The 27,399-nt window shown below is 43.3% G+C and overlaps 2 protein-coding genes across 7 annotated transcripts in view; both read right to left on the reverse strand.

The window, feature by feature from the left end:
- Nucleotides 1-79: 79 nt before the first annotated feature.
- On the reverse strand, nt 80-23,615 carry NRDC (nardilysin convertase). Its single transcript, XM_031602325.2, has 31 exons — nt 23,272-23,615; nt 20,239-20,557; nt 19,989-20,070; nt 19,473-19,626; nt 18,295-18,368; nt 16,869-16,964; nt 15,805-15,927; nt 14,545-14,602; nt 13,479-13,552; nt 13,234-13,303; nt 12,761-12,838; nt 12,242-12,362; nt 12,105-12,163; nt 11,678-11,732; nt 9,623-9,727; nt 9,226-9,349; nt 8,618-8,704; nt 7,910-8,029; nt 7,109-7,160; nt 6,036-6,186; nt 5,733-5,860; nt 5,212-5,374; nt 4,832-4,863; nt 4,388-4,526; nt 4,166-4,213; nt 3,761-3,813; nt 3,130-3,213; nt 1,212-1,302; nt 797-913; nt 534-623; nt 80-297 (listed from the first exon to the last, which is right to left on the reverse strand). Exons 1-31 carry the CDS (start codon nt 23,454-23,456, stop codon nt 100-102), a joined length of 3,330 nt encoding a protein of 1,109 aa, XP_031458185.2. The 5' UTR covers nt 23,457-23,615; the 3' UTR covers nt 80-99.
- A 96-nt stretch (nt 23,616-23,711) lies between these two features.
- The window catches only part of RAB3B (RAB3B, member RAS oncogene family), a 52,297-nt gene continuing 48,609 nt past the window's right edge, over nt 23,712-27,399 (reverse strand). For 4 of the 6 annotated variants that reach the window (XM_090146668.1, XM_031602399.2, XM_090146666.1 and 1 more), the window contains exon 5: nt 23,712-25,675. In XM_090146668.1, coding sequence (XP_090002794.1) covers nt 25,488-25,675 — 188 coding nt within the window. In that variant the 3' untranslated portion in view covers nt 23,712-25,487. The remainder of the gene's footprint in view (nt 25,676-27,399) is intronic. The other 2 variants (XM_090146669.1, XM_090146667.1) reach the window with 1 other exon arrangement.

Below are 27,399 nucleotides of genomic sequence, written 5' to 3' on the forward strand. Positions count from 1 at the left end.
CTAATATTACAGCCCTGTTTTAATAAAAATAAATAGGTTCGTAGTATTGGTTGCAGAAAGCACCTGTGTTACGCAGTACTGCAGGGCAAGATGTCATTTTTATTTTAAGATTTTATGGTAAGGGAGAACATTCAGAGTTGATGTGTAAGCTTTTATGTCCTTGATGCAAGTAACATCAGCCATCAGGGAGGAGGGGGGCAAGAAATTAAGATGAGGTATTTCACCAGATGAAGAATTCTGTGCTTCTGAGACAGCTGTAAGCTCTGCATCCCCTTCGTATTTTCCAAATCCAACCACCTGGGAAAAAAAGTTGCCATATAGAAAAAACTTGGCTCTATGTTTCTATAATATGGATATCTCTCAGTGTTCATCTGCCTGAAAATTAAGTAATATAACCGGATGTGTGGATAATCACCACACAAAAAGAAATGAGGCCACTGCTTCTCCTACCATACGGCCTTACTGACATCTCAGACGTTACCAAGTGTGGCGTTTCACCAGCTGGCACCACTGAGCTGACTGGAACTACTCACGTGTACGCTGAGCACTTTCTTCGTGCTGCTTCTGTGTGTTTGGAACCAGGAGACCAGATCTGATTTTGTAACGGACTTCAGAGCTTCTATCTGAAACCCAAAGGAATGAGGTTTTAAAATCAGTAAAAATGGTTTCTCTGCAGGAGCTATCCCCTTAGACCTTTCAAAAGCACCATGTTGACAATCCATGTGGTACTGGCAGCATAAATCCCGCTGTCTGTGCTGTAGCTTGAACTGGGCTGCGTGCAGGGATGCATACCCACCTCTCGGGCAAGCCGGTCAAAGAGATACTGCTGTGTCACAACTTCATTCCAGTTCCTGTCTACTTCCTCTCCAAGATGGGAATCCTCGCATTCTTTAAGCTTTATCAAAGCTGTAACCTATGTGCAGGAGGTGGGGGAAAGAAAAGGTTTAGAGGGCTTAAATATCATCAACCCTCACCTTTACTGAAGTTAAAAGAAAACACAGATTACATTAACAAGGCAGTTCCTTGTTTTCAAACTTCTCAGTATTTCTTTTCAGAGCAACTGCTGAAAGAACAGAGCAAAATCCAGGACTTATGTAAACATGAGTCCTTTGTTTAGAAAACCTCAAATACACTGAGTTGGTGTTAGCAAACCCTCCAGTTCAAGTGTCATTTAGAAGTTAAAGAAAAAGCTTTTTAAGCTTGATCTTTACCTGGGTGCTAAAAGCTTCTTCAGTTAAATGCTTGATTTTCTCTTCAAAGCAAGAAAGGAATTCTTCTATTTTCTTGTCAACCAATTCAGAACTAAACAAGAGTTAAATAATTATATCAGCTCAGGCAGCAAAAAAAAAAAAACTAACTATGGAACACACAGGGCTTCCCCCCCTTCCCAGAAGCTCACGCACCCATGAAAACCAACTTTTCTATTTTCCCCTATACTGGAGAATCAGAACAGTGCTCAAATGCAGGGACCTCACTGAGCCAGAAGGCACAGCGGCTGCAATGCAAGGACTGGGCTGCAGTGCAGCCAGCAGCAGCACGCTCTGTCAGTAACAATTCTTTAGCTGGATGTTGTATAAGTACACCATAAAATACAATGGGGAATGTGGATGTGCATAATTAGTTTGACCATTTGCTATACCCCATGACCAAGCTCAAGCAATTCCATAGCAGTGTGGGACAACATTGATGTGAGAACTTCCTCGCTGCACATTATTCAGCCATTTTCCCTGTTAGAACCTAAACCAGTAACTGTCCCAACAGTTCACAGCACTTACAATAAAAGAATAGCCATTTCTCACCTATCTTCTATAATTTCTTTTTTTTTTAACAATTTTACTTCACTTTCCTTGAGGAAACTAGAGACCTGTCAGCCTCACCTCTGTACCACAAAAGACCACGTAACAAATCCTACTGGAAGCTATGCTAAGGCACGTGGAAGACAGGGAGATGATACAAGAAAACCAGTATGGCTGTACCAGTGGCAAGTAATTCCTGAACCTAGCAGCCTTCCGTGATGGTGCAAATGCATCAAATGGACAACAGAAGAGCCACTGATGTCATCTATCTGGATTTCAGTAGGGCCTTTGACACAGCCTATCGTAACATCCTTCCCTCTAAACTGTAAAGATAGGGATTTGATGGCTGGACTACTTGATGCATCTGAAGGAGTGTGGTCAGTAGGTCAAGGGAGGTGGTCCTGCTCTTCTATTCTGCACTAGTGAGACCTCACCTCATCCAGATTTGGTGTCCTCAGTGCAGGAAAGATGTGGACCTGTTAGAGTACGTCCAGAGGAGGGCTACAAAAATGATTCAAGGGTGGAATACCTCCCCTGTTACGACAGACTGAGAGAGCAGGGAAAAGAAAGCTCCAGGGAGACCTGATAGTAGCCTTTCAATATCTGAAAAGGGGCATGTAGCATTTGGATCATCCCTTTGTACTCAGCTCTGGCAAGGCTGCACTGTGAGTACTGTGTTCAGTTTGGGGCCCCTCACTACAAGAAAGACACTGAAGTCCCAGAAGGTGTTCAGAGAAGGGCAATGAAGCTGTGACGAGTCTGCAGCACAAGGCTTATGGGGAGCAGCTGAAGGAGCTGGGGTTGCTCACTCTGGAGAAGAGGAGGCTCAGGGGAGACATTATAGCTCTTTTACAACTAGCTGAAAGGCGGCTGTGATGAGACGAGTGTCAGCCTCTTCTCCCACACAACTAGCTACAGGACTAGAGGGAATGAATTCAGGTTGCATCAGTCAGCATCAAGTTGCATCAGGGAAGGTTAAGGTTAGATTTAGGAAAACTTCCTTCTCCAGAAGAGTGATTAGGCAGGCACTGGGACAGGCTGCCAGGGAGGTGGTTTTGTCACCAACCCTGGATGCGTTCAATAAATATTTAGTTGTTCTACTAAGGAATATGGTTTAGTGGGGGAGTATTGGTGGTAGGTGGACAGTTGGACTGGATGACCTTCGAGGTCTTTTCCAATCTTGGTGATTCTATGATTCTAAGGTATTCACTACCCCAGTGCACACAAGGTCTGCTGCCCGCCTGGGTGAGCATCCCTGTTCTGATACCGCCCCACACACATCCTGCTCTGACAGCTTTCTTACTCAGCCTGCATAATGAGCTTCCACACCTACTTGTACTTGGTTGCCTGCGTTGCTACTGTGACAGAGAAGCCGAGGATCCCTGAAGTATTCCTGCAGGTGGGGTACACGTGGTAGCTTAAAAGGAGCAAAGAGGAAACACAAGTCATTCCACAAGAACAGTTACATCTCCGTTTACAAGCCATGCTACAGGTTGTTACGGTCTTGGTGCTTTACCAAAAAAAAATCTCAAATCCTCAAATCTTTTCTCAGTATTTTCTCATTTTTGGGACATCTTTAAAGGTTGACAGAGCATTTGTGGGAATTAACAAACACAGCAAAAAACCTGTAGCTGTGAAAGGCTTGTGTCAGTTTCAAGGGGCAGACAGAGATGCTATGAAAGCAGCCCTGGGGAAGGGTAAGCTCATGGAGGAAGGGAAGGAATGGCTTCATGTACAATAATTCCATGTTAACACACAGGTAGTAGATGCAGTTCTTAAGAGACTCTAGAGCAATTCAGCTGCAGTTCATGTCAGCGGGTGCTTGCAATTTTAACGTGCTGCAGTACTGTTTCTACTACACAAAATCAGGAATAAGCCACTGTGCAGGGAAGAGTTTCCAAAGATAGAACACCAGGAACCCCCAAAGCAGGAGTGTGTGGAAGCTACGCCCACAGTGAACTCACCCGAGGGTTTGTTTGGTTCGCAGGAAGTCAAAGCAGGGCTCTTCCATGTGCATCTGAAACAAAGCACAGATGTGTCACAGCAGAAGTGGTGCTCCCCTGCAGCCACCACTGAGGCTCAGTACAGAAGTAGGATCACAACACATGAAAACAACTGCTGCCCTTCCAGCTGCACCCAGGGGACAAAGAAGGGTCTCAGTCTTCTGCATTACTAAAGAAAACTCTTCCGCTCTGCCCTTCAGTGCAGCCATTTGGATATCGTGTCCCAAAAACAATTTTACTCAAAATGAGCAACAGATCCATGCTGTGCCCTTTATAAGATATCCACTGTTCCCTTTGTCCATTTAGCCCCATAGCACTATCTGCAAGTAACATTTCATGGGCTATGAGACACGAACTGTAACTTACCACAAGCAGCTCCATAAGGGTATATTCCCTGAGGCTCCTGGCACCTGACTAGAAAAAAAGAAAGTGAAGAATTTAGGGTGATTTCATGGAGTTACATAGATCAAGGTGACAACTTTGGAGCACTTTGTAACATCTGCGTTCAGAAACTGTGACATGAGCACAACTGCTGTACCAGGAGCTACCAGAAGGAAGAAGGCAGTACACCCCGAGCTGACACACTACCTGGTAATACACGGTCACTTCAGAGTTGGCATCACCTCTGTTGAGTGTTTTGACCTTGCAGAGCAGGTGTGCGTTGGGCAGATCCACCACCCGGAACTGCACAGGGCAGGGATGGGCCAGCGGAGCAAACTGGAGCTTCCTGAAGAGAGCACAAGCAGTGAAGTGCCAAACACCCATTCACAGACAAAACAGCCCATACAACACCCAGATCTTCACATGCACAGACTGCCATTATTTTCCCAAAATAATCTTCCCCAAAGCAGAACAAAGTCCCACCTATGCTGCTGTGAGGAATGGGCACCTGCAGGAAGTGCCAGCAGCACAGTGTCCCAGGAGGAGAAAAAGCAAATTCCTGCATTGCTCTCACCCCAGCCCCTTGCTCCAGAAAAGAATCTTAATTTGATTACAGTTACCACATGCATGGTGTAGGAGTCAGATACTCACTGAACAACATAATTCAGGAAATCCTTTGCTTCCTAAGAGAGAAAACATGGTTTTTATTCAGAAGAAAATTGCTAACTGCAATTCTGAGCCAGACACCAAAGTTCACGACATGAGGAAGGTGAACCCACAAGCAAAGAAAAGCTGAGTCCCCTTTGTCCCGTTCACTTTATCCCAAATCCCTCTGGACACCTCTGCACCAGGAGTTTTTAATCCGTGTGAGCACTCCTGAGCTGCTGGGGATGAAGCTGCCCTGCACCAGCAAGCTGGTACAGAAAAGGCCACCAGCTTGCAGGTGAGATTAAAGAGTGTTTGCAACAGTATTTAAGTCCATTCTAAGAGAACACATTCCAATGTGCATCAGCTGCAGAAGCTGTACTTACCCTGCTCGTGAAGTTTCCTTGCACGAGACCCTCTACAAACAGCTGTGACTTGAAAGCCTTGACAAAGGATGAGAGAGCCTCAATGGAAAGGCCCTTCATCAGCGTCTGGTACTTGTCTGTCATGGACCACCTGCCGTGTTCTAAAATCAGGAGACGCACATCCCTGCATTAAACAGAAGGAAAACAAAACACAAGTCATGTAATTACACTTACATTAATGTAAGTGATCCCACTTCTGACTCAGGGGCACACAGGAGATGGGAGATAGTACCCGGAGCACCGCTGTGGGCTCACCCTGCCCTGCCTCAGCCCCTGCTGCTGGCTGCCTCAGAACAGCAGCTACCTGCAGGCCTGGTCTGAGCCTTGAGTTCGATATACTGGCTGCAGAGCTGCCTGAGCAATCAGAGCCAGGAGCTGCCCTGGAACAAACCTCCACCAGCACGGAGCAGTGATTACGGGGCTCTCTGCTCAACCTCAACAAGGATGCAGTGCAGCCTCCTTTACCCTCCCCCAGAACTCACTTGGCCAGAGTCTCAGGCTTGATAAGGATATTGAAGTATGTTTTCTTCAGCTGCTCTGTTATCATTTCAAAAACTGCTGGAGTAAAGCTGAAGTCAGTCAAGTAATCAATGATGAGCTGAAATAGAAGCTGTAAAGAAAACAGAAGTCATTTTTCTGAAAAGACAACCAATTCAGAATTATTCCAAATATAATGCTTAAAAGAAAAAAATCATTTGATCAACATAAAAGACACAAGGCACATTCTTCTTCATTCCTATTCTTCACTAAACAATTCCTTAGCAAATTAATTAGTTGGTACTTACAGGTAGTTTATGATTGAATCCTTTCACTCGAATGATTAAGCCATGCTCTCCAGCCACCAGCTTATATTCCAGCTGGGCGACATCTGCTTCGTAAGCTGGTTCACCAAGGTTGTGAGAAAGGATGTTTACAAATGTATCGAACAACACTATGCTGCACAGGGAAAAGAGCAGAGGGATAAACATTGAGGGTAATCAGCTTGGCTGTACACACAAGAAATTCTCCAACGGAAATGAAAACTTGGGCAAAATGTTAAAATTTTTAACAAATCTGGAAATACACAGTGCAGATTTCCCTTCACCCAAAACGCACGACTTAAGAATTATTTTGACTTCAACTGTTCTTTGCAAGGAATGATTCAAGCTTCACGTGTTATAGGATTACTTCAGCATAGGAACAGACATTGTAACAACACTTGGATGAGATCACTGTTTATCAATATCGAAATTGATAAGCTACAGCAAATCAAACTGCAATGTGGACACTGCTGCCCTGTCTCAGATTTTTGTGGCTTCCTGGATTCCAATTCAAAATGCAATAAATAAATCCCCATGGTGTTTCTAAAACACTCCTTGTGCAGGTCTCAACAGGCCAGGATAAAATCACCATGAAATTTGTTGCAGACAGCAATGCCAGCCGAAGATGAGGAAAAGTGCAGTGTGTGCAGAGCTATCATCTTGAGTCTGTGCAACACACGGTTCCAGATGCTGTCACTATGCTCTTCACCTGCTCCTGGAGGCCCCCAAGTCCCCGGATTAGGCCATGCCTGTGCTGTTTGCAGGACCAACTCCTCCCCTAACACTTCCTTCTGACACACACACTGCTGCTGGCACATCAGTTTTTCTACAACTTGCACTGGGGAATAACACCATGAAATGCACACACACCCATCAGCTACAGGGATGGCCTGCTGCAAAACCACCCTTGAGAATGACAGATAAACTACAACAAATGTATGAATAAGAAAAGGAAGTCTTATTCTATTCCAGTTTAAAATGAGTCTCTCTGCACACCGTTTCACTGTTATGGCGCTATGGTTACCCCACACAACATGCACAACTAACACAGCCCTTACTTCTCTGCAGACCGCTGTATCAACGGAGAGATCAGATGGAAACGAACGTAACCTGGTGGGGAAAAGAGACTTCAATGAGACATAAGAAGTGACAGCTTCCCAAAGTCAAATCTTTTTTCCATCACATTCTATGGTCACAATTCAAATCTAATGAAAACCGTCACTGAGCTACAAGAATGTATTTTTGCTTATATTAAGTCATCATCAAATGCCTTCTCTTTTTCAATAAAATCTTTCTTACAAATATCAACTGTTAGAAAACACAAAGCCATACTTCATAGCATACTTAGACATATGGTGTGATCAATATCGATACAAACAAACAACTCTAGAAAATTCCACAAAATGTATGCTTAAGAGACACTAAAAACTGTCCTTCTGCTTGAAAAGAGCAGTACATTTTCCACATTTGTCCCAAATGCAGACTCTATGTTTCTTTGCCTGTAGAAGAGACTATATCTTTCTCTAACTGTGATGTTCTTTGTTCTCACAACCTGCCACTGTAATATATTCTGTATGCCAAATTCTGTCCATAGCCAGGCTCTCTGGAGCCAACGTTTTCAGAATGTTTTGGTGATTCCACTTCTTAGCCTGAGGGATCTGCAGGGTTTCTTAGTTGCAGGGTAGTTTACCCACTCATCTTGTACCGTAGCCAATGAATGTGTCAAAAGGACCATGGAAGAGCTGGCAGTAAACACTTGAGCTTGAATGGTGAAGATCCGCATGATCACTGCCTTTCAAATAAATTCCAGCTAGTAAAAACAATGGCTTTGTCATCTTAGGAAAGCTTAAGGCATTTACCTTTGGGGATTTTGAATTTATCATCCTTCCTGTACCAGAGGCAGCCCTGCTGTGTGCTCAATGCTTTGACAGGATATTCTGTCTCTGGGCAGTCAGCAACTTTCAAAGCAAAGTCGGTGGCTAACAAAAATCAAAACCAACCAAAAGCAGAAGTTAATGGTTTTCACAGACAGACAAAATGCATTACAGTCTTCAAAATTATCAGCAAAATACATTTTCTCCTCCCAGTTTGCTAGATTATACATGATGGAAATTGCTTCCCTGGACCCAAAGAACATTCATTTTTCAGTTTCCCAACAGAATACTGGCATACAAGCAGCACAGAAGAGGTAATGTTATGCTCCATATAGGCTGCAAATTAAGGGTTGATATTTTATTTGATTTTGGCAACAAATCCAGATACTATTTACTTTCAAAAACAGCAGATTAAGCAAATAAAATTCCTTCCCATAGGTGTCTACAATTTGTGTTAATGTTCACTGTCTGTGGGAGATCTGTTAGGGCTATACAATCTTAAAGTTTTATAAAGTCAGTTTTCACACTTATAAAAGATTATTAAATAAAATTCAGGGGAACAGAATTCCCATGTGTTTTGTTTGCAAAAAAGCTGATGTTCAGATGGAAATAAGGACTGTTTCTACATTAACCACATTAACCTCCCAAATAAATAAAATACTGGGAGATTTCATTCATGCTCAGGTGCCTTACCTATGTATTTGTTCTCTTCTGGAAGGTGTAAATCTTGATTTAATTCAAAGTCACTGGCCCATAAATCACTCCAATTCTTGTCAATATCTATTAATAAATATGAAATACATTTAGTTCAGCAGAAAGCTAATGCTTTCCTATTTCCCAGATCAGTCATCTCATCTCTTAGCTCCTGTTATCTTCACAAACACCTGCAGCATGGTATGTTTCTTTGTGACTTCTGCCTTATTGGGACTTTTTCTAAATCTGTTCCTAACAGCTCCTGTGGAACAGGACTCAAGCAGTCCTACTCAAAAGTAAATCAAGCCTGTCCAAATTATTAATCCAGTTACCAAGATGCCCTGTCCCTCATTATTTGTGCTCATTTGTGCAGGATCAGACGCACAGCCAAGAGAAGCACTCACTGAGATCACTGCCACCTCACACTTATAAACCCAGGGAGCAGGAATGAAAAGATACCCAAGTCCCATTACAGAGCAGGATGGAGCACTTGACTAATGACAAAGTCAATTTCCCATTGAGGATTCACTCCCCTGCTTCCACGTGGTGTGTTTTGTGCTGCTCTGAGCACAAACCAGGCACTCTTTATGTTTCAGCCACTGTTTTACCTTCCACGCTGTACTGCGTTCCAAACCACCTCTCCTTTAGGTGACACTGGCCCTCGTTGGCAGCAGACAGCAGAACAAGGTTGGCCCTCTGAGGACTGAGCTGGCTAAGGGCATCAGCAATGATCTGTAATTTCAAGACAACCCTTCAGTTCACACGCAGCTGTGGCTCTGCCTGACCCAGCTGAGACTCCTTCATCCCAGTGTATGGAGAACAAGACATCACAACCTTAACACACACAAGAAAACTTGTTTCCTATCTATTTAAAGTGACTCAATAAATACAAAATCTCTGCCTGTAATATGCCTAATTATATGTCTCTACATATGCCTGCATTATACAGTATGCCTATATTTTCCTCACATCAAAACATGTAATCAGAGTTCAAAGAACATTCACCTCTGGCTTGTATTCAAACAGGAGTTGGTCTCCTGTCAGAAAATCCTCCTTTGGAAACAGCTGCATGTTCTCACAAAGGCTTTCCACATAGTCAACAGGATCTGTCTGAAAACAAATTAAGTAAAGCCATTTTTTGCACAATCAGAAGTTAAAATATCTATTTCCTGCTCCGAGCAGATCTTGGAGCAGTCAGGTACAGTGAGTGTGAGTTACATGCTGAATTTGGGATGGCATTTAGTTCTATTTATTAAACTAAACATGTTTCACAACCATTTCTAATACTAAAGACTCCTCTGAGACTCCCAAAACATTACAGATGACATATTCATGAAAGAAACAGCCCAGACCACGTGCTTATAGTCATTACACCTTCTAGGTTCCAGTCCTAGTACAACAAACTCCTTGTCTGCAGGGAGCACAGAGTTCCACAGTTCAAGATTTCTAGAACCTGGAAAAAGCAAGCTGAGGAACTGCAAATGCACACACATCTCTGATTCTGCTCCTTCCCAAGTTCCCTGGCATGCTGTATAGTATGAGAAGGAAGAGATTTCTTATTTGAACAGGAAAGTATGGTGACTATGTACAACTGCCTGGTGGAGACTTCTCACTGCTTCTTTTTGGGTTTCTATTTATATTTTTAAACCAGCCAACAGCACGCTGCAAAGATCCTGGGTCCAGATAAGGACCACAGCTCCTCCTGAGAAGAGCAAAGTTTGACATGTCTGTGTTTTATAAAAAAAAGTCAGAAACATGATCAAGAATTTCTTAAGACACTGCACATCTGAGAAATGGGAACACAAAATTATAGCTTGAGCTACAAATGCAAAGAACTCTAATATGAACCTTTCAGAATTCAGTAGATTCATTTTGATGAAAATGTCAGACTTCACACTGAACAACCACTGTTTGCAAGGGCTGAAGACCAAATCACAGAATTGCATGTAGGGCAGCAGACATTCCTGCTATATATGCAACATACCAAATAGCCATCTCTTACAGATTTTTAGTTCTTCTCTACTGTTATAGAGAAAGCTTTTGCTAGAAGGCTGTCAGCTCTAATTTTGTAATAATCACACTTTGCTAACAAATTCATAAGAGTTGTATTGCAATAATAAATAACATCATGCTACACCTTAAAAATGCACTTGGCAGTCAGAGTTAACTCATCCCTATTACAAAAAAATCTGCTGCTCTGTTATGCATTACTTAGGGTTGTTGGCAGCAGTCCTTGCTGTCTGAACCACTTGCAAATATCACTTTCCTCTGTTATTCAAAGGCCACTCAAGACACTCAGTATCCTCCACGTGCTCTGCTAAAGACAGAGCTGCAGATGGAAGGATTTGCTACAGATGATGCTTTTAACATCCTGACGCTCAGTGCAGACTGGCAGGTGGTACACGTCCCTGACCAGACCTGGAGCATCTAGAAAGAAAAAAAATCTCAATTTCCAATATCACCTTTTCTATTTTTTTGCACTCCTTGCATTTGTGTACTTTAAAGAAATCAATAAACTTCAGTGATGGTCTCAAGCCACATATAGAAGATGGATTTGTTTTCCCAAAAGTACATTTCAGTGCCATCCAAAAAAAAAAAGAAACAACAAACAAAACAACAAAGATGAGAACTCAGATAAATGTAGGGAGACTAAGAAAGCTGGTAAAGAAAGACTTCTCAAATTATCTAAACTGTGTTCCTTTTATTTTTTTGTAACTTTAATAATAAGACCTAATGCTTTTTGCTAATTACTGCTTTGATAAGCCAAGTAAGACATGATCCAAACCCACATTCATCTATGTAAGGGTGTAACAGCAGAGAAAGGCTCGTTAACATCCACCCTTGCCAGGCCACTATCAAGGTAAACCTTTCAGCCCACACTGCTCTCCTGTTCCCACAAATCAGCACCACCAAAACTGATTGTAAAAAGTGAAATTAGACCATAAGGACTGAAAAGCATCAGAATAGAACTTCAAAAACATGGTTCAAAATTTAAAAAATAATAAAATAAATCCTTTTTATGCTTTATCTATATGCCAACAGAAAACAGTGGATGAATACCTGTTCCTGGTAGTGAAATTCATTTGCTTCAATCTTCTGGATTTCTTCCCATATTCTGTAAATGAGAGAGGAAAGAATGCCAAACAGATACCAAATTAATACAGACTAACACCATAGCACCACAGCCTTCCACAGATCTGCCTTAACACATTTATCAAATTAATGCACAAGCACAGCTTACATCTATACTAGTTCACTTTATTAAAATCAGCAATCAAAAACAATAAATCAAACTAAAACCACTAAGCACGATCTTTTAATAAACTGGTTTTTTAAACTTCAATACAGGCACGTTTCACACACAGACAAGCTTTCCTACTGCCTAGTTTATGCCCCAGGGACCCACCAAAACATGCAAGCATTACAAACAAAAAGTTAATGGCGGGGGGAGATCTTGCCAATAGCAGATTTAATGGCAAACACTTGCCTTTTATCTGGCCCTCTTTGCTGCAGCATCTTCACATACTGGAACACAACATGGGCCACCTGCAGGCAGAAAGGAATGGATTACTTCTTCCATACAGTAGGAAAACAGTAGGAAAATCCAGTTACAGTAAATCATACCTCATAGAAGTGCTTGTAACCTTCATCAGTCAAAGTTACAGAAATGCTGAAGATGGAGTACGTGGAGTTCTGTTCAAATCCTGTCTCACCGTTTCCTCCGTATAATGCAAGAGCCCAAAATCTATAGTTAAAGTCATTTATTAATAACTCATTTCAGCTTTATTTAAGCTTAATTATGATCTGCACATCATAGCTTTATTTCAGTGGCTTTCAATCAGTTTCCATTCACACCAAGTTTTTCAACATAAAAAAGGTAAACCTCAGGATCTAGAATTTAAGAAAGACAGGGAAAAAGCCAAATTACCTTTTCGAGTTCTCTTAAAAATCAGGGACAGTGCTACTGGTCCACAGAACACAGACCAGAAACCACTTACTTCACACTTGTAACTAATATATATTTAAGATATCACTAGAAAATATATTTTAAAAGGCAGGCTGGAACTGACATATATATAAAACACGTATATTTTATTTTAATCATACCAAAGCATTTAGTAATTATGCTTAAAAAATACATACTTTTTCCTAAGAAAAGAAAGAACGCTGCCTTTGCCTTCATGTCCCACCAACCAGGAAATATAATGAAGTGGCTTCACTCTGAAAGAAAATTCAAAAATTAAATGCCACGAGGTTATACTTTTTACAGAAAGAATTCAAATTACTGCACAAACAGCTGAAACCACACTGACTGTGCCTTCATGACAAGCACTGCGTTTTCAGGTAGCATCAGGTAATAAGGTAAGGACGTGGGAATGCAGAACACGATGGCTGATATGAGTCATGAGGAATGATGTTACATCTGCTGTGTATCAGTGCCACTCAATTTATAAAAAGAATCGTATTTGCATCAGTTTAATTCATTTTAAAAGTGTTCTCCCAGCTGACCCAAAGTAATCTGTAGCACAAACAAGTGAGATTCTTTGGCTTCCTGGGAAAGGCAATACAATTATTTACAACAAACACGGCAGAAGGAAAATACAGCACCACCTTACCTGTAATACTCTTCTTGTGGGGGAAGTGCCCAGGTGATACTCAGTGAATGAACTTTCCTGATTGGAACAACTAGGCAGAAACAAGTGTACTGAGTATAAATACAGAAACAGGAATAGAAATTTTAAATAATGCAGGAAGGATGATTAAAAGTTATTCAGAACCAAACAATTATTTATCCTTTCAGAAAACAGAGGAAATATGCACCTATGTATTCAAAACGTTGTAACCAATCTACTTTACTTACCTCTGTAAAGCTTGTGAAATTCTGGCGTGTCAAAAGGCTGAGTCAGATGGCCAAAGCTGGGCTTGGGCAAACCACTTGAAAGGAAAATGACAGCGTGGTGTTACTGGGGAGGACTGGAGGCTACACTGAGAGAACCACCTGAGTCAGCATGCACAGCTCTGAAGCAAGGAAGGCAGAACAGCAGACAAGCAGAAGATGGCCCTTAACAAAGGGTGCACTTCAGGACTCACCCAACCCAGCTGGGAAGGAAACCTGCCATTCACTTGCACTCCCCACACAACTGAGTCATTACCCAAGATTTAGATTAACCCATCATCTCCTCCCTCTCCTTCTCTCCAAGGCAGTAACAATAAAAAGCTTGCTTTCCTAACTGAAAGCCAAACAGAGCAGCAAACTTTCCCCAGCCTTAGATTCACAGAGGCCAGCCAGAGTCTTGTGTGGAAAAGGAATAAGAGAAGGACAGGGATCAGAAGGACAAACGTGTCTCTGTATGGCATTAGACACAAGTGCATTTCCTAATCACCACAGAAATAAATATCACACAAAAGCAGAAACTGAAGGAGAAAATAAAATGCTTCCCAAGTTAGATAAGTCTCTGCATAACATCCTTTTTAGATAGCACACTGCAAGAGAGTTACTAAATATGTGTGAGTTCTAATCACTTGCCACCCCAATGATGACATTAAAATTCAATATCTGTCTAAATTTATTTTGCTTTTAATTACTCTTGACAGAAAGCAAATGAAAGATAGATAAAATGACAAACTAGGTTTAAATGATTCATGCTAAAATAGAGGCACCAGCACAAATTAAGCGAACACAGCTGCAAGTTGGCACTGCACAGTGTACAGGTTAAATGATTGCTGTGTGTAAACAAAGCCTTCCTGAAACAACTAACATCAATCTCTAATTTTCAAAACTGTCCATTTTCTGGATAAACAAATGTTAAATTTCCCTAATATCTCCATTAAGAGATTTGAAAAAACAAACAAAACAAAAAATGTGGAGAGTGTAAGTATGGAGAACTTTCTAGTTTGTAATGCCTTTACATATCAAAAAATCTTACTTATTTGGGATCTCGGAGAAGATTTCTGTCACCCACTTTTCCAGTGTATCCAGTGTTTCTATTAAGGAAGAAAAAGAAAGACAAACATAATTCCCCAAAGAACTAAGATAAATTCTTTATCCTTTCTCATGTCATTTTAAAGAGGCTGTAAGTCAGCACACTTGAAAACAGCAAAGTTCTAAATTACAAGCTTTAAATGGGTTTAAGTCAATTCCACTGCAATACATCTTTGGTCACACCTCTGTTTTTTGTATTCTCCTGAAAAGTCAGCCCGAGACAATCAGGATTTGAAGTTTGGTACTAGCTGGTGTGACTGGGAAAGAATTGCTGACTTTGGGACTTGCCAAACCAGCAGTGCTTGCACAGGCTCATCCAATCCTCCTACGTCCTGTACAGTCAGCAACTTTCACACCTAAATGCACTGCTACAAATTCATTTTCCCCATCTCCTTTTCTATAGAAGATGTTAAGAACTATAAGTTTCATTTTTTCCAATAATCAGAGTGTTTATTCCAGAACTATTCAATGCTCTTAACACATCTTCTATAGAAAAGAAGAATAAGCATCTCTGAGATTATCCCCTCCATCTTATAGACGAAAACTGGGATCAGGTTTAGGCATTCAGCAAACCCCCAAGCACAAATGTGACTTGACTGTACACAGCTCTATTTTCAGCACAGCTCTACAATACATACTCAACTTCTAAGCAACTCCTTTCCTTTTGTCTCAGCAAAAATGACTCCTAAGTCTGGAGTTCTTTGCTGAATGAAATTCAATTCTATTTGCAAACAATTTTCCAGTTCATTGGAAAAAACCCCACCCACTCAGAGTATCTATCCTTCCAAGAGAAACCTCCCTGGAAAAAGCTCCATACAGAACAAGACAACTGGGACACCAAGTATCATTTTCTGTGGTGATTCCATGTCCACAGCAGGGAAAGCAGCAGCATTAAGTCACTTAGGTGGTCTGATGCTACAATCCTACAAGCTTCCCTTCTAAATCTAACTTTGAGGTTTTACCTTTTAAGTTAATATGGAACCTACTAACCTGTTTCAAAAATTCCTCAAGAAGTGTCAGAATGACAGCAACACAGCACAAATACTTACATTCCCATTTGGAAACCAGGCTAAAATCTGCATAGAAATACCTCCTGCAGGACAGGATAATCCACTAGAATGGCTTGGGGGAAAGCTGAACTAGTCCCAAGAACACAATCCCAAGAGCAGCAATGATCCTTTCTATAGGGAACAACTGATGTTACCTTTAGATTGGACAACTAAAGTCATATAGTGAGCTGAGTAATGGCGCTGCCAGAAGTCCCTCAGTCTTGTGTAGGTATCAATATTATTCTTTTTCGGCTCATGTTTGAGCGTATCTGCATTACCTGCAAAAATTAAAAGGCAGTTAGTTATGTACATACTGGGTCTGTCATACGATATGCTGAGATAACTTCTTCTCCCCTGTCACTGATCCTAGTCACGGTGAGCACACTAAAAACACTTGTTAGAAGTTTGGAGTTAAAGGAATTTTAACTGAAATTTATTTTTTCCTGTTCCTAGATAAAGACAGTTGATATTTCTATGAAAAGAAAGGACAAGTCCTCCTGTATCATCAGATCATCCATACTGTGTACTGAACGGCTCACTGTCTGCCATCAGCTTCTCCTCACCAACGGAACTTACAGAACAGGGGAGGGAAGAAAAAGGGAGAAAAGTGTGATTCAGTACACATGTCACTATTGAACTTCGTAAAAATTACCTACATTTCAAAGCCAGATATCTCTGTTACACATTGTACCCATCACTGCAATTTATACACCCACCAGCATCACTACAGTGAAGGAGCTCTCAGAAGGACTCTATTGCCCAGGACAGAAAGGACAAACTTCCCTTCTGTTCCTCTCATGTAACAGTGAAGGTCTGCTTCTGCAACCTTTACAGCAAATTATTTATTTTGAAAAGCCTCAGTAGGACTCAAATCCAGGAATACATTATTTTTCTATGCAATTTCAACAGCAAAAACAAGCTTAAACAAGACAGAGATGAGTCAGAAAGCACCACCTTTACCTTAACAGAAAGTTATGTGATTATCTGCCTATGGCAACCTACTCCCAACATCAGCAAAAAGCAGTAACTGCTAAAAAAACAGCAATGAAAAATATCTGAAGTATGCAGCTGCTTTTATTCTTAAGAGCTTTGCTATAAAACTAATACTTCTGAGAAAAAACAGTGTTTGCTATGCTAAGACAGCTCACGTTAGTGCATCTCTTAAGCATCTAGAAGTTTGAATATTATTATTGCTGTATAACACTAATTCAAAACTTACCCCAAAAGAACTTCTTCATAGGATGTCCAGGCCTGGCAAGACTCCCAAATAGCATCTCCTTTCTGTTTGCATCAGAGGGTCTTGCCAACTGATATTCTGTTAAAGATTTTGCAGTGACATGTGTAAGAATTTGGAGTCATGTTCCCATGGAAAAAAAAAACAAAACTTAAAACACAGATGCAGTCTAGAGTGTCTTTTTTTTTAAACTGATGATGAAATAGTAAAATAGAATAGGAAACAGGATGTGCTAGCAGTGATCAAAATATGCTAAGAGGAAAAAAAAGTAATTCACTGCTGAGAAGTAAAAAAAAGGGATAAAGCAGGGAAAGATTCAGTTTGTCCTGTCTGAATGCCCTCGATCTGTTCAGTTTACGGAGAACACAAGGCCATTGATATTCTACAGACAAGCCCTGCAAAAAAGGCCAGAGACAACTTCTGGCACAACACTGACATGAGAAACTGAAAAACGAGCAAGATATTTCCAAAAATGTAGTTTTGCAATCAGTTTAATCCAAATATGAGAAAATTAAGAATTCATATCCTCTGCAATGCATGTTCTGGTAATAAGAAACACACATTGCAGGGCTGTAAATTAACTCTTTGGATTGCATTTTTCTGCAGTCAGTTCATCATGGTGACACAGGGGCAGCTAGCAGGCAGCTCACTGCTGCAGTGTCAGCACAAGCAAAGGAGTGGAACTTAATGACAAAGGCAGCACAAGTGAAGGTGTAAGTTAGCTTAAGATGTCAAAGAAACTCCACCTTACATCACAAGACAGGTCCTTGTTTATCTCGACACTCCTTTAAGTTCAAAGACTGAGCTGCCCAGTTTTTCTTACCAGAGGACAGATGAAGAAAAAGGCTTGGAAAATACATTTGAACTTTTTTCCTCCTAAAGCAGTGAAGTTTTATAGGCAGTCTGGAGCTATTCTTTGCATACTAAAAAATGGAGTGGACATTCCACTCGCTTCTGTGTCAGGTTCTTTTTCCCTCTGTGAGATAAATCTGCATTAGGATAAGGAGACAAATAGAACCACCCTGACTTACTGCACCAGCCCCAGTGGACAGAAGGGAACAGCGGGGCTATGCTGGAGCTGCTGCCATGTTGTTCACTGAAGATTACCCAGTGCTATGTATTTATCCTACCAGTTATGACAAACATCCTGAAATTAAAAATGAGACTGTGAGCCCTCTCAATGATGGCACCATGCTCAGTGTTTCTCCTCTATCAGCCACTGATATCCATGAAATTTAAAAAAAAAAAACAAAACACCCAAGAGTTTGGTGTCTCAGTCCAATTAGATGAACTTGACTAAAAGGTAAAGGTAATCCCAAACAGAAAGCAATAAATACTCTTTAAAAACAGGTGGATTTTTGTTGTCGTTTTTAAGATGATGCAATAAACACATAGAAAAAGGAACTCTTACCACTGTCCACAGCCTCAACTTCTCGGTCTATTGCATCCCTGATCATCAGCGGGTGAATAAAAAATTGTGCCCACCTATGGAAGAGAAGAAATTGTACTTTTCAGTGTCTTTTACACTACAGCAAGGAAAAAAAAAAGCAAAACAATTGAACAAAAACAATAGAAAACAAAAAAAACCAAAACAATTCAACTCAGCATCTACTATTTTTTGTTTATCAAGTCAGTTGTCTCTATACTGGTCTTAAGGAAAGATAAAAGCCATTCCTGTGAGAGTGTCAAAAAGCAAAGGGCAAGGGTGTGGTGGAGGGGGAGCGGAACACAGATTATCTTCACTTACATCCCAAGAACGACCAACAGACCAGACAAGTGATCCATTTAATCTGGCTCCTGGGCTTCTGAAGCACCAGATGCTTCAGAAGAAACACACAAGAATCCTCAGTTGTTTAGTACAACCCCTCATTTCTGTTTCCCCTCCACTAAAAGAGCTGGTGTAACAGATTATAAATATATTTTCCAATTTTTCCACTTTCAAATACCTAAAAGCTGGACTAATCTGCAAATAGAAGCTGAATTAAATCTAATGAAGTAAAAATTCAGGTAGTACTTGGTAAAATGCACAAACCCCAGTTCTTGGCTTCATGGAAGGAATATATTTTGATCAAAACAAATTCACAGTGGTGTCTGTTCTCCTCCTGAGATATTTTACAGTGACAGCAGACATGCCCTCGTGAATGAGTAATTTTCTTCTCACTGAAGGAAACCACTCACAAAGTCGGGCTGCAGCATAAGGGAGTAGGTTAAGTAATTCCTCACAAATTATACACACTTCACTGAGTAACCAGGGCTAGGTTAAACATATCATTTTGAGGCACGCAGTGTACCAAGATACTCCAGCTACCAGCTTTACAGATCACACTGTGAAACAGCAAAGTCAAAACCCAAGCCCTAACTCCACTAGGACAGACCTTCCAGATGATGAGTCACCTTCCTGAGCACCTCCCTCAGAAAAGCTGTCATTTTGCACAGGATTTCTCCCATCACCAACGCTACTAGCAAAATTATCAAAGAGCTATAGGCATCAGGACTCACACATGGATCCTAAACAATCCTGCAGCAGGCTCTGGGGACACACACACACACACACACACGAACACCCAACCACCAGTTCTGCAAAGTTACCTATCAAGGGCTTCTTTGAAGTACTTCCTCTGCACATCGAACTGGAAGACCGTGCGCTCACAGTCAGTGGAGGCGTTGTCACTGCCCCCGTGCTTCTTCAGGAATGCATCGAACCCGTTCTCATCTGGGTACTTCAGACTGCCCATAAAAACCACTGAAATGGGAATCAGCAAAGTTACCACGAATTAAAATCAGCATTTTAAGATGTCTGGTCAGAAACCTTCTGTGGCTTCTGTACCTGTACTGTGTGTTTACCATCTGCTGCTACAGAGAAAAAGGTTTATAAAACCACACACAATGTTTTCCTCCACGTTTAACAGAAGAGCATGCATTAAGGCATAGCCTGATCCCTCCTCCCACATTAAGAGTTCCTCACTAGGGCACTATTTTCACAAAAGGACAAATTCATTTAACTAATAAATGCCAGGTAGCTGAAACACACAATACCATAGGAATTCAGAGCTAACTAGCATTCATTTTGCACTTGGAGAAGACAAAATAGGAGCAGATACATACTGTGTTCCAGGAAGTGTGCTAATCCAGGCAGATCTTCGGGATCAGAGAAGCTGCCAACAGCAACGCAAAGGGCTGCTGCAGACTGAGGAAATACAACAGTTTCAGTAAAAGCTGCCCCAAGAAATATTTCAGGAAAATGACAGATGTATAAGACAAATCAACAGGCATAACAGAAAGAATGAGTTTGAATGCCTAATCACAAGGAAGCTCTCTATAACACTTTTTTCACTCCATTGCTTGAAATACACACCTGCTTTTCTGTGCAGCCTCTCTTTCTTGTCTCTTCCTTCTCAGCCAGCTCTTCTAATTCGCTGTCATCATGATCATTGAAATCCTCATTATCTTCTTCATCATCATCATCCTCATCCTCCTCATCACAGTCCTCATCAAAACCTTCTCTTCCATCTTCAATCTCCGCTCCAGAGTCATCTTCATCACTTTCCTCTTCAGATTCATCATCATCCTCCTCCTCCTCTTCTTCTTCTGAAGATAACGCAGATGGGGCATCATCCAAGTAATTCAAATCCGAAATTAAAAGTGCACATAAGCCATTCTGCAGTTTGATATACCTGAAAGAATAATTATTTGCAATGGATACACTCAGTTCCCAAATCTGAATGTACAGATGCATGGAAATTTGTGTACTTCCCATAATAGCCCTCTTCTTCAACAGAGATTTCCTGATAAAATAAAGGCAGCTAAGGTGATCAGCTCCGCAGTGGAAAGGTAAAAATACTTCTGATATTCAACAGCAAACACTGTCAGGAGCAAGCAATTACAGGCAGAAGCAGAAGCCCTTCTCCCCACAACGCTCTGGACATTGATTTAGGCTCTTATGTCTCTCTTTGAAATAGACAGGCTACTGGCATCTGAGAAAGATTAGGTTAGAGAAAGATTTATGGACTCAGAATAGATGAAACCAAACATCAGTAGAGTATTGTGTTTGGCATGCTCTCATCACACAGATTATGTGGGTGAACTAAGATACTTGTTTTTGCCTCAAAGTAGGCCACGGAGACTCCATTTTATTTGATTTTAGAAATGTTTTCCATCAAATGGGGTGCACAGATTTTTGAATAGATGTGTTAAGTTCATAAATTACAACTGCTCCTCAAATGCAGAATTGAAAGCACCTGCTCTGGCCCCGGTTTCCTAATCACTAACACCTGATTTGTGCACAGCAGCACCTCTGAGCACCACAGGTTCGATACAACCAGGAGAAAGCACAACTGCATTTCTGTTCATTTAAACCACAGAGCAAGGTATAACATACAGAAGCGTATGAGTAACTGCAGGAGGAACAGACAGTGCTGAGATGTCTGGGCACAAAGTCAGTCAGCCACGTGTCCCAAAGATCTGGGATAGAGAAGCACGTTTGTACCACGCACGTCACATCACGCAGCTGCAGCACTTCTGAACACACAGCGGAGTCCCAGAGCCCAGGAGCACTGCGCACTCAGCTGCTTCAGCCTCTGGAGAATGCAGAGCAGGAGCTGCAGGCAGCACAAGGCAATGCTGCAGCACGCCTTCCAGCACCACCTCCTCGTGCAGCTGTCTGCTTCTGCTGTGTGCGCCCAGAGAATGCCCTGGGAGCAACACACCATGTATGCAGAGAACAGCACAGAGCGACCCCTCCAGAAGGCTGGTTGCCATGAAGCTGCTCAGCCAGGTGTATCCAAGAGCTGTGTTTAACCCTTCCCCACACCGCCATTAAAGCCAGGGAACAGGTGATCCCAATTTGACAGTACTCTCTCCAGGCTTGTGGGCGATAGATGCTAACAGCACCCAGCAGCAGTCAACAATGTAACCCCACTGCTGCTGGAGGCTGTCAGGTTCCAATGGAGGAGCACAGGAGCAGGCTGTACCCAGCAGAGCATCACCAACACAGGTGCTCTTTTTCCATCTTTCAGTCCAATGGAAAAGAACAAGTGCAATCAATACATAAGTGTATCAACTAGTATGCAACATAGCAAGATAAGCAACTTAGTCCAGAGGCTGACTGAAGTGGCACTGACACAAACAATGTATTAAATAGACAATAAAACCCTTCAGAACACATCCTGGTACGTTGGAACAGATTGTTCTCACACCAACCTCATTGTTAATTGTTTAGCAGTTAAGTAAATGCTAAAATCACTGCGTGGTTAACACTTAGAGATGTTCTATTTTCCAAATGTCCCAGAACCAAGAGTACAAACCTATGAATTGTACTTGTGTCCTTAAATGAAAGGAATTTGGGGGGAAGAAAGAAAAAAAACACAGCTCTGTAACCACCCAGTCCTAATGACAGAATGCATCCCGTGGACAGAAGCCTTCCGATCATTTCTGTCTGAACAAAATTCTGACAATGCGTGCTGCAGTCTGCTCTGCTGTTATGAACAGCGTATTTGAGAAGGCAATTTGGCGGCACGTCACGGTCTAAGACCGATGGCCCCAGATGAATTAAAACCACGAGATGCATTACCAATTTACCAACAGAGGAGAAAAAGCGTATGCGCGCCACCACATCTTTAAGTATCTCAAATTTGAAACGCAGTCCTTTGAGGCTTGCTTTGCCTCCAGCACACCGAAGTTCTCTGTCTTAGCTAAGGGCAGCGTCATCCGCGCCGTGCGAGGCTCACCTCCAAACGCACCAGCCACCCCAACGAGATACGTACAGCTCCCGGCTTCCACCCGAAACCCACCCGTTAAGCACGGGTTTCCGTCAGACCTCGGTATGCATCGATTCCGCGGCAGCGTAAGCGCGCTCTCCGGTCCCGCGCACGCAGAGCCTCGGAACGCACCGCCGGCGCCGCTTCCCGCAGCCCAGCCCCTCCAGCCGAGAACCCAGCCCGCAAACAGCAGCGGCGAGGCAGCGGGACAAGAAGCGTCCGGGAGGAGGAGGAGCAAAAACCGCCGCGCGGCCAACGGGAGCGGCGCGCGTCCAGCAGCCGGCCGGGAACTTCGCTCGGCCAACGTCGGCGAGCCCCGAGCGCAGCCCAGGGCCGCACGGAGGGCGGCGCGCGTCGCCCGGCGAGAGCCGTGCCGCCTGGGGACGCCCGACAGAACGGCGGCGCCGCGCTTTCGCTCAGCTCCGAACGCGGCTCCGACTCGGGAACTCGAGCGGGAAGGGCTGCCGTCGGCACCGCCCCGAAACGCGCGGATCTCGCCCTCCGGACGGCCGCCCGCAGAGCCGCGCTGCGGCTCCTTCCCCCTCACGGCCCCTCACGGCCCCTCACGGCCCCTCACGGCCCCCCGCCCACCTCAGCTCCCCCGGCCCACGCGGCGGCCCCCCGGCTCTCACCGGTACTGCTTGGGGTCGCTGGGGGATTTGACGATGTCGGGGTCGCCGACGTTGCCGCCGAGCTCCCCGCGCTCCTCCTCCTCCTCCGAACGGTCCCGGGCGTCGCGGCCGCTCGCCGCGATCTGCTGCCCCATCGTCAGCTCCGGGCAGCCGTAGTTGGATGTTGCCTTGTTCCTACCGGGCATGGCTGCGGCCGCGCGGCGCCACAGCGGCCGGGCTAAATGGCTGGGCTGAACGGCCGGGCTGAACGGCCGGGCTGAGCCGCGAACCGCCGGCGGCGGCTCCGCCACGGGCCGCGCCGTTCGGCCCCTCAGCGCGAAGGCCGCCGCGAGCCTGCGCGCGAGCCTGCGCATGCGCCGCCGCCGCCGCGCAGCCGCCGCCCCGCCGCCAACCCGGCCGGCTTCCGCCGCGCGAGGAAGTGGCGGTGACGGTTGCCACGGCTCCAGCCAACGCCCGCCGCGGCGCCACGCGCGGAACGCGGCCCAATCGCTGCCCTCGTTCGGACGGAGCGTGCTCTGATTGGCGGAGGGAAGACGGGTGCCGCGGGGGAAGCCGCCTTGCCTCGTTTCCTCCGGCGACCGGCCCGACCCAGCAGCTCGCGCAAAGCGCGCGGCCGCCGCTCGCTGTGGGCGGTTTGCTCGCCGCCGTGCGCGCGCTGACGAACTGCGTGCTCGCCCCGTGCTGTACGCGGTCCCGTTTCTGCCAACACGAGTTACGCCCAGCCCCGCTCTGCTGTGACTGCACTGCACGCCCAGTGTCAGATCCGCAAAGCGGTTCTTGAGTGCCGGGCTCAGGGACCATCAAAATGTGCTCACGCAGCTCGATCAGAAGCGTTAAAAGACACCTCCGTGCATACACACGAGCGGCTGCTGTGACACAGCTCCTCCAGGCACACCTGGTGGCGACGTTTCTCTTTATTGGGCAGTTTCAGAGCGTTCAGATACAATCACGGCACTCCTACGTTGCACAAACCGCATTTTCCGTAGCGGGTCACACACACCAAAAGTCACTGTAAAGATTTCTGAAAGCAACAAACAAACTGCGGTGCAAAGGGATCGAGCCTTGAGCATGCTGAGCTCAAACAACGTCAAGATAGTTGCATTTTTCTCCAGAAAACTGGTGGGTTTTTTTCTTCAGAGAACCATACACTCTGAGATGTGACAGAACAGAACTCCAAGAGCGAATGAATGCTTGTGCCATCGTAAGGCAACTCACAGCGCCATGGGCAGATGCTGGACTCCAGATTCTGACAACAGAAAGTCTCCTTGGTCAGAGGAGCGTACAGGCCTATGGTAAAGCCATAAAACTTTTCATAATTTCACCACAATACAGCAAATTTTTTCTACATCCATCTCATTTACGTTTACTGATGCAATTCACAGTCACTGCGTGGAGCTGGGCTGTGCAAACAATGGTGCAATCATGGACAAAGGCATATGCTACACAGTTTTACAGATTCACAGAAGCAGTTCCTCTGCACGTGGCCACTGCACCCATATGGAGTCCTACACACATACAGAGCTCCATATTTTAGTACAGGTATATATTTAGTACAATAATATTTTAGGTGTCAAATATTAAAAATGATCACAGAATCACACCACATCTGTAGTGTACCTCATATCTTTCTTGTTTTTCAGTGGTAGCTATGTTTCATTCATCACTTCTTTCCCCACACACTAATAAAATTATACATAGTGGTTGAACCTGAAAACCTATCCCCACACATGCACCCATCTAGCACGAAATTAAAAAATGGAATCAACAACACAACGCAGAGAGAAAACTAACAACATGGCACTAATACTTCGGCTCCTGCTTTTTTTCTGAGATAGTGCTGCTTCTAAGTCTCACATACCACAGCTTGCCTCCAGCCAAGCACACAGCAGCCAATCCCTCATCTCCGTCGTCCTGCAACTCATCTGCCATCGAGCAGTTGATCAGAGTAGATCCAAACACAGGCACTTGCAACACTATGCAATTCTTTTTCTTCATTCAACGTAACTCACACGTTAACAACTACATGCACCCACGATATTTATTCAGTGTTTGTTTTTAAATTATCAGATAATATATATTAAACACTCCAGCACATTAAACATACCAGTTTCCTACAGCAGAGACTTCTGCCTTTGGACTACATGGTAACGAACCACAAAGAAAGAGATAAAATTTAGTCAGGAAAGGAGAAGGACATTTCTCAGCAAGAAAGGTCACTAACATGAGCAGTTCTGCTGTGAAGGGGGTGGGTTGTCTGTGAGCCTCACGTTCCTTCCCGAAGTGCCCCTGGAAGGGTCTGACTCTATGCTCTCTGACATCTTTTCACAGATTATATCCACAAGACGCTCAAACACCTGCCTTACGTTGATGTTTTCTTTGGCACTAGCTTCAAAATAGTCAAAACCTGTGAGAAAAAAAAATAAGTTAAGAACAATAATAAGTCAAGACTGATGATATGGAAATGATTTTAAAAATACCTTTTTTCTGCCCCCCAGAATTCACCTTAAGAAAACAAGATACTGACAATTCTTAGGCTCAGCTGACTCTCACTGTTTCAGAACAATGAGCAGAAATGCATCTAAAATTCACTATCCCTGCTGACAGCTGGCACTGCTCCCCTCCCACAAGGGCCTGAGCTCTGCCCTCACCAGGAGCAGCGTGCTGATCTGCCAAGCTTTTACCTATGATGTTTTGGGCCTCACACTTTGTCTTTCTAACCCCAAGGGCCTCAAAGACCAACCATGACTTATAATAGCTGTTGCTTGTGCATCCTGGGCTATTATTTTGCCAGCAGCATGAGCTCAAATATCACACAGCTTACTTTGGAATAAGACATTTATATTTTGGGGGCATCCTGCATCAGTTTCCTTGATTCTGTCACAAAAGAAGGGAAAGAGAAATCTTAAGTGACAGCCAATTCTTGTGGACTGAGTCACCCTGTAAGCAGTACAGGTAGGTACTTACCCCATTCTAACCTTTAAGAGTCATGGACTAACAGGGGAAATGTACATAAGAAATCAGAGAAGAGAACCATGATATTTGTCTGTCTAACACTGGTTTAGCTTTTGCTGTGGCAGAAGTTGTTTTGATTCAGTTCACATTCAGGCCAATAAATTTCTTAATGTGGTTGGAAAATGATTCCAATGAAGTTAATGCCACTGCACAGGCTTAGAGAAAAATGCTGAAGGATATCCTTTAAGTGAATCATTATGGTGAATGCTAATTGCTTAAGTAGTCAATAGTCAATTAAAGAGATTTCTCCCACCCAATACACATAGTAATTTCAGATAACGCTGAATGCAGCTATCACAGTAAATTCACAGAAAAGCTGCCTAGTAAAACCAGGTACTTTTTCCAGCTCTTTTAAAAGACCATTCTGGATGCTGGGAGGCTGCAGAAGAAGAGGGATGGGACAACGCTTTCCAAAGACACAATTAGCTTTTATTATCCTTCACAGTGGGACGTGTCTAGCACAAGGACAGGTCAGGGAAGAGCTAGGGATTCTCCAACAGAACAGCATCCTGCTGATGGAGTCAGTTCCTATGGCGACTCCTGCATGTGCATGTGCTTCCAAGCATCCCACACATAACAGTTTCAGATTCTAGATGTCAAATTTGTATTTAAATGTACAGATCAATTATTCTGGAGGGAGGGAGGGAGAAAAAACATTTGTAGTCCACATAGAAGTAGGAATTTCAGCAGAACTCACTATTTGATTTTATATTGGTACTGGACAATTGGACAAAAAAAATTGGACAATTTTTCAACTACTAACAGTGTAATTACTCTTAGAAAAATGTGGGCACAAATTTGAGAATCTGCAAGAAGGAACCTGGATTATTCGTACTTTTGAAAGTATACTGAATTTCAGTATGTGGAAAAGATATGCAAACTGGTGATCTGATCAAGGTTACTCCTTAATCATCTACACATTGTACACTGCACTCCCATACCCTCAGTCTAACAACAGATTTTGCAACCACCGATTACTACTTAAGAACTGAGAACAGCATAAAATTTCATGAATTTGTGGATTATGATTATTCCTTTCAGTCTGGTAAGAATCTCTGCTCTTACAAACTAAACAAGGATTTATATGTCCAATGTAAGGGTTTTCACAGTTTAACT

Source organism: Phasianus colchicus, chromosome 9, assembly GCF_987193195.1.
Source record: "Phasianus colchicus chromosome 9, bPhaCol1.hap1.1, whole genome shotgun sequence".
Classification (NCBI taxonomy): domain Eukaryota; kingdom Metazoa; phylum Chordata; class Aves; order Galliformes; family Phasianidae; genus Phasianus; species Phasianus colchicus.

Bases quoted from the DNA above. Each gene is read 5' to 3' on its own strand.
- NRDC (XM_031602325.2), bottom strand. From the start codon at position 23,456: ATGCCCGGTAGGAACAAGGCAACATCCAACTACGGCTGCCCGGAGCTG. The intron at 4,864-5,211 runs GTAAGTACAGCT...TTTCTCTCTTAG, and splicing joins AAGGAAACTTCACGAGCAGG to GAAGCAAAGGATTTCCTGAA. The intron at 4,527-4,831 runs GTGAGTATCTGA...TGCTCTCTTCAG, and splicing joins TTCCTGAATTATGTTGTTCA to GAAGCTCCAGTTTGCTCCGC.